This window comes from Frankliniella occidentalis, unplaced genomic scaffold (genome assembly GCF_000697945.3).
Source record: "Frankliniella occidentalis isolate FOCC.00 unplaced genomic scaffold, Focc_3.1 Scaffold3089, whole genome shotgun sequence".
Taxonomy (NCBI): domain Eukaryota; kingdom Metazoa; phylum Arthropoda; class Insecta; order Thysanoptera; family Thripidae; genus Frankliniella; species Frankliniella occidentalis.
In genome coordinates, this window is record NW_026270157.1 from 1 (window position 1) to 5,887 (window position 5,887).

The window sequence follows — 5,887 nt, forward strand, 5'->3', positions numbered from 1 at the left end:
CTACCTCACGGGCGCCCTCGGGCTGGGTATGGTGCCGCCAGGGGCTCGGGTAGGCCGGCCCGTGCTGCAGCTGTGTGCGGCGGGAGGGCCTACCTCGCGGGCGCTCCTCCAGCTTGGCTTTCTCGCGCTTTTAGACTCCCTGGCATGTAGACTGGCTCATGTAGACGCCTGCCTCAATGTGTCGCCTCTATTGCAGGTGGAGCCGTCTTGGCTGATCCTAGACCAGTTTGTGGTGAGCGAGGTGCAGATGGTGTTCGGCCTGGACGCGCTGCAGTCCTCGCACCCGGTGTCGATCGAGGTCGGCAACCCGGATGAAATCAACGAGATCTTCGACCGCATCTCCTACGCCAAGGGTATGAGCCTCTCGACAGCCTCAGGCTCCAGGTCCGGGTCCGGGGCGCCGTCTCTAAAAGCCTCCCCCTTGGCTGCCCCCAGGCGCCTCCATCATCCGCATGATGGACCACTTCCTGACGACGCGCGTGTTCACCACGGGGCTGACGCGCTACCTGCGCGCGCGCTCCTACTCGTCGGCGACGCAGAACGACCTGTGGGACGCGCTGACGGAGCAGGCGCACCGCGACCGCGCGCTGCCCGCCGACGTGACCGTGCGCGACGTCATGGACACGTGGACGCTGCAGACGGGCTACCCCGTCGTGACCGTGACCCGGAACTACGCCGCGGGCTCTGCCCGCCTCGAGCAGAGGCGCTTCGTGCTGCGCGGCATGAACGCCACCCATGGGACGGACCCGCTTTGGTAAGATGACCACCTCATGCAGCTGCAGTCCCATCTCCCTCGCACACAATAGTGTATTTCGGCTAACCGAGAAAGAAGAATAGCGGGTATAACAACATAAAAGTTCCTGATTGGTCTCGTTTCTGTTCTCGTTTATGTTCTATGAGCTACCCGCCATTCCTCTCTCTCCATTAGCCGAAATACACATTGAAATAATAATCATAAGCGCTTTTTAAATTTTGTTGCCTAATTTCAAATTTTCCACTGAAATTCATTTCTTATCTTAAATGTTTTTAGGTGGGTGCCCATCACGTTCACGACGCAGGCGTCCCCCGACTTCCAGACGACGCGACCCAGCCACTGGATGCGCCGCGATCGAACCCTCGCGCTCGACTCGATCGGCGCCGACGCCAACCAGTGGGTCATCTTCAACGTGCAGGAGACGGGCTTCTACCGCGTCAACTACGACAAGACCAACTGGCGGCTGCTCGGGCGCGCGCTCCGGGACCCGGCCGCGCTGCGGGTGATCGCCGCCACCAACCGGGCCCAGCTGTTGGACGACGCCATGAACCTGGCGAGGGGCGGCGTCCTGGACTACGAGACGGCCCTGGACGTCACCCGGTACCTGCGTTACGAAAAGGAGTACCTGCCGTGGAAGGCCGCGCTCAACGCGCTCGGCTACATCGACAGCATGATGGTGGACAGCGGTCACTACGATAAGTTCAAGGTTCGGCTGCGTTCCCTGACGCCCTCACTCGCCCACACTTACAGGCCATGCACAGATCGTGTAATATTTCTAAGTTTGGGGTATTTACTGGGATAATTACGTCCACCTCACTGAGCTCAGCACTGATGAAAGCATTTCGGGGGTCATATGCTAAAGTTAACTCGCCAGGGAAAAGGCTACCTACGGCGACACGTTTACCGTGGATTTCCAAACTTTTTTCTCTCGTAACCGCGAGTTTTTATAAAGAAACAGGGGAAAAGAACCATTTATCTTAAAAGGCCGTGAGAAAAGTACCCTACTCCCGTAAATGACGTGAAATGTAGCCTTATTTTTGCCTTTACTGTCTGGAACCCTTCCAGACGTACGTGATGAGCCTGCTGCTGCCCCTGTACACGGACGTGGGCATGCGCGAGCAGCCCGGCGAGCCCCTGCTGCGGGTGCTCACCCGGGTGTCGCTCATGTCCTGGGCGTGCAACTTCGGCCACGAGGACTGCGTCGACACGGCCTTCGACATGTTCTCGCAGTGGCGCAGGGCGGCCGACCCGGACAAGGAGAACCCGTGAGTATCCCCCCCTGTCTCACTCTGCTGCCCGACGCCGCACCCCTCTCCATAACCTCCTCCCTCCCCCTCAGGATCCCGGCCAACCTCAAGCCCGTCGTCTACTGCACCGCGCTGCGCAAGGGCGGCCAGGCCGAGTGGGACTTCGCGTGGGAGCGCTACCTCCGCACCAACGTGGGCTCGGAGAAGGACCTGCTCCTCAACGCGCTCGGCTGCACCCGGGAGACGTGGATCCTGGGCCGCTTCCTGGAGCGGGCCATGACGGACAGCTCGGGCATCCGCAAGCAGGACGTGCCGCGCGTGTTCAGCTCCGTGGCCGGCAGCGTCGTCGGCCAGCCCCTCGCCGTGCAGTACCTGCGGGACAAGTGGGAGCGCGTCCTGCGCTAGTGAGTACCTGAGCACCAGCCACAGAGCTGACCACCACAGGGCTGCCCAGAGAGAAAAGAATCCTCTGTTTTCTCTGGGGCTGCCCACCGCGAGGAGGTGACACTTCATTTGCGCGACGATGCTCGCTTTTACGTCCATGACGTCCCAAACTGCGTCTGTTACAGCATCGGCACGTCGACGTTCATGATCAACAACCTCGTGCGGAGCACCTTCAAGCGGATCAACGGGAAGTACGAGCTGATGGACGTGAGTAGACCTGTGCTCCTGCACACGCCCTTCCCTCTGAGTGTGCGGCTCCGAAACGTTTCACGCCAATTGGACGTCGAAAGTCGTCATGACGTCGTTGTTCGACCATGATCATCTAAATCGACGTCTATTCGACTTCTGATTGGCGTCTACGTGTCGAAAGATTCTCACTGGGTCCCCATGTCTCTCCTTGACCGCAGCTGAAGCGCTTCGCCGAGGACAACAAGCGGGAGCTGGGCACGGCCACCAGACAGGTGATGCAGTCCATCGAGCAGGCGGAGGCCAACATCGAGTGGATGGACAAGAACTTCAACACCATCGTGTGGTGGCTGGGCAACACCACCGCCTCGAGCTAAGGACGGGTACAAGCGGGAGCGGGGCACGGCCACCAGGCAGGTGATGCAGTCCATCGAGCAGGCGGAGGCCAACATCGAGTGGATGGACAAGAACTTCAACACCATCGTGTGGTGGCTGGGCAACACCACTGCCTCGAGCTAAGGACGGGTATTATGCCGCGGAGGCACGGGGAAGTCGCGACATGCAAGTGATTTGCTTAGGGAGGGGTGTTGTCATTCACTGCCCTGGTCCGTAATCTCCTTTTTTTCGGACAGATAGGAAGTGAGGCGATGTGGGCAAAGCCGGTTCAAGTGGATACAAGAGATGATTAACAATGATTACAATGTAGTGGGTACTAAGTCTTAAAGCAGCACCCTCTACTTGTTATTTTCTTTTCCATCCGCCTACTATGGTCAGCTTTACGTTGTTTATGAGATCAGAGCCACATGAGTGATAATTATGAATACAATAACTGAATTTTTTATCGGTTATTTGCCTTGCCAAGTCAACAACTTACTTATTACTACAATTAGTTATAGAAACCAAATATTTAATTTAAACATGATTAGATGTGTTGAAGCAGGCTTTAATGCAGAAAAGATTACCAAAGAGTTAATAAAACCTCTTATCCTATACCTTGTAAATAATTTTTAAAGAAATGATTTTGTCTGCACATGTAAATAAATTCCCTTGTTGAATATCACAATAACATAATAGCAGTTAGCTCTCTTAGCTCTTTCAGTGCGGAGCATAGATCTCTGTTTTTTTTGTTTTATCGGTTTAAATATTTTAGAAACTTCTAATGTAATCTAATTCTCTTTGTGCTTAGAAATTAAAATTATTTATTGGGTTGTTGAGAACTTTGTAGCGTATATTTAAAATAAATGTCTTACTCAACCAATGTTTTCAATTCATTTTTTATACCAGTTCAAAGGCTGTGTTACCTTTTCTTATGCCACTCAAGTTACATGCTTGTGGTATCGTTTTACGGAAATCCCGCTCGCATCCAGCACCCCCTCCGCCACCCCCACTTCCTCGCCCCCCTTCCCCTTTCCTACTAGCACCACCGCCCAGCGCCACCGCCACGCCACACACTGTGAATGTTTTGTTTTTGATCGGTCTTAATGTAGGTAAGTTACAATGGTTTTCTGAGAATGACTTACTCCCGAGTACATTCCAAATTAAGCTACGACTGTGTCACTGTTCCAGACGCTTGTTAATATTCTGAATTCAAATGGGGGACGGGGGAACTAACCCTACTATTTCCTAGGGTTGTTTGTGGGATATGATTGTTCGGTTAGCCCATGGACTCCATGGTTAGCCCGAATAAATAAACACCTGCCCCTCTTTTTTTTTTAGTGTTTGTACATCCCCGGGACAGAAGTTATTGCTGAAAAAGTAGGTTACCACCACTTGAATGACTAATAAGAAACCGTTTTTTTACGTAAGTGGCGTCTTAATCTCAGCGACTGAAATACCGATCCGCCTGCCATTGTTTTCCACGACCCACGACAGCTGTTTAATCTCTCGTAACTGCTCTTATGTTTAGCGAGGGCCGCGAGGGCGAGGTGGATCGTTTTCACGGTGGTCATGGTCATCCCGTTCGTCTGCCTCACCGCCAGCACCGCCAGCACCGCCAGCCCCGCCAGCCGCGCAAGCTTCGCCAAGAGCTTCGGATCCTTCGGATGACCCCAGGAAACGCAGCCCCACTGTGACTACGACTATGGCTGCTGTTGCTGCCCCTGCTCAGCACCAACCCAGCATGCCTCTCCTGTTGCTCGTTGAGCAAACGGTCCTGCGCGAGATCGTCGAGAGACGTGTCCTGCTGGACCTCGCTCCTGTAAAGACGGAGGACGGGCGTGTCTCCTTTCTGCCTACCCTCAACTATACCAGCACTGTACCCGGACAGCTCTCGATGTCGTTGCAGGACTGCGAGTGCACCGAGCCCTGCATGGTGCTCTGCAGGATGGTGGCTGGCCACTACCGCCGTACCCAAGACCAGCGCCCAGATGCGGTTGAGGAAGCGCGGGTCATCCTGCATTCCGACCCGAAGAAAAGATACACTTTGAAAAGTGTGGTGACGGTGCGGTATGGTGCCTCAAGCCCCTTCAAGCAGGTGACCATCCTCTTGCAAGTTTATGATATAGTCTGCCCGCGCCCCTCGACAGGCGCAGGCCTCCACCTCAACCGCGCCCGTATGGAGGGCACCCTCTGCGACGTGAAGCTGGTGGTGGAGGGCGTGGAGCTGCCCGCGCACCGCAATGTGCTGGCCCTCCGCAGCCCCGTGCTCAGCAACATGCTGACGGGGGACTTCAAGGAGGCCCGCGACGGCCGCGTCGAGCTGCTGGACTTCTCTAGTGGAGCGGTGGCCAAGTTCCTCGAGTTCCTCTACACGGACCAGATAGGGGACTGGGCGAACTCCGAGCTGGAGCTGCTGCAGCTCTCCGACAAGTACATGGTGCCGGAGCTGCGGTCCGAGTGCGCGCTGAGGCTGTGGAGCTGCGACCCTCTCCGCGCCCTGGAGGTGCTGCACGCGGCCGGCCTGTGCGACATCGTCAGCGGCCCGCTGCGCCGCCGGCTCACGGCCACCGTCGTGGAAAACCACAAGATCCTGGCCGACACCGAGCAGTGGGCCGTGTTCAGTGCCACGTATCCCGTGCTCGTCGACACCATGCTCGGCCCCGGATCCCAGCCGTCCGATGCGCCCGTCTCGGTGTGGTCATTGTAGCGTGTAGTCAGTTTGTATTTGTGGTCGACCAGGATATTGTACTCATTTCCCCTGCTTCGACCATACACTTGCACCTCTAGCGTTAGCTTGACAAATTTTGTTCATCTTTTTATGTAGCTGTACTTTTTGTTTTTCTCGTTGCTTTTGTCGGACATGTGTTTTTGTAATAAA

General features: G+C 55.5%; 2 protein-coding genes across 2 annotated transcripts; both read left to right on the forward strand.

Annotated features, from left to right (window-relative positions):
- Positions 1 to 196: 196 nt before the first annotated feature.
- Positions 197 to 3,889, forward strand: LOC113207707 (aminopeptidase N; the record flags this gene model as incomplete). The annotated part of the gene is made up of 7 exons (XM_052276482.1): positions 197 to 353; positions 436 to 754; positions 1,031 to 1,460; positions 1,820 to 2,019; positions 2,094 to 2,405; positions 2,571 to 2,652; positions 2,853 to 3,889. Coding segments are annotated over 7 exons (1,656 nt in total), but the record flags the coding sequence as incomplete, so codon positions are not given.
- Positions 3,890 to 4,077: 188 nt separating this feature from the next.
- Positions 4,078 to 5,881, forward strand: LOC113207718 (uncharacterized). Its single transcript, XM_052276484.1, has 3 exons — positions 4,078 to 4,114; positions 4,348 to 4,386; positions 4,538 to 5,881. The coding sequence occupies exon 3, from the start codon at positions 4,712 to 4,714 to the stop codon at positions 5,714 to 5,716; it is 1,005 nt and encodes a 334-aa protein (XP_052132444.1). The 5' UTR covers positions 4,078 to 4,114; positions 4,348 to 4,386; positions 4,538 to 4,711; the 3' UTR covers positions 5,717 to 5,881.
- The last annotated feature ends 6 nt before the right edge of the window (positions 5,882 to 5,887 follow it).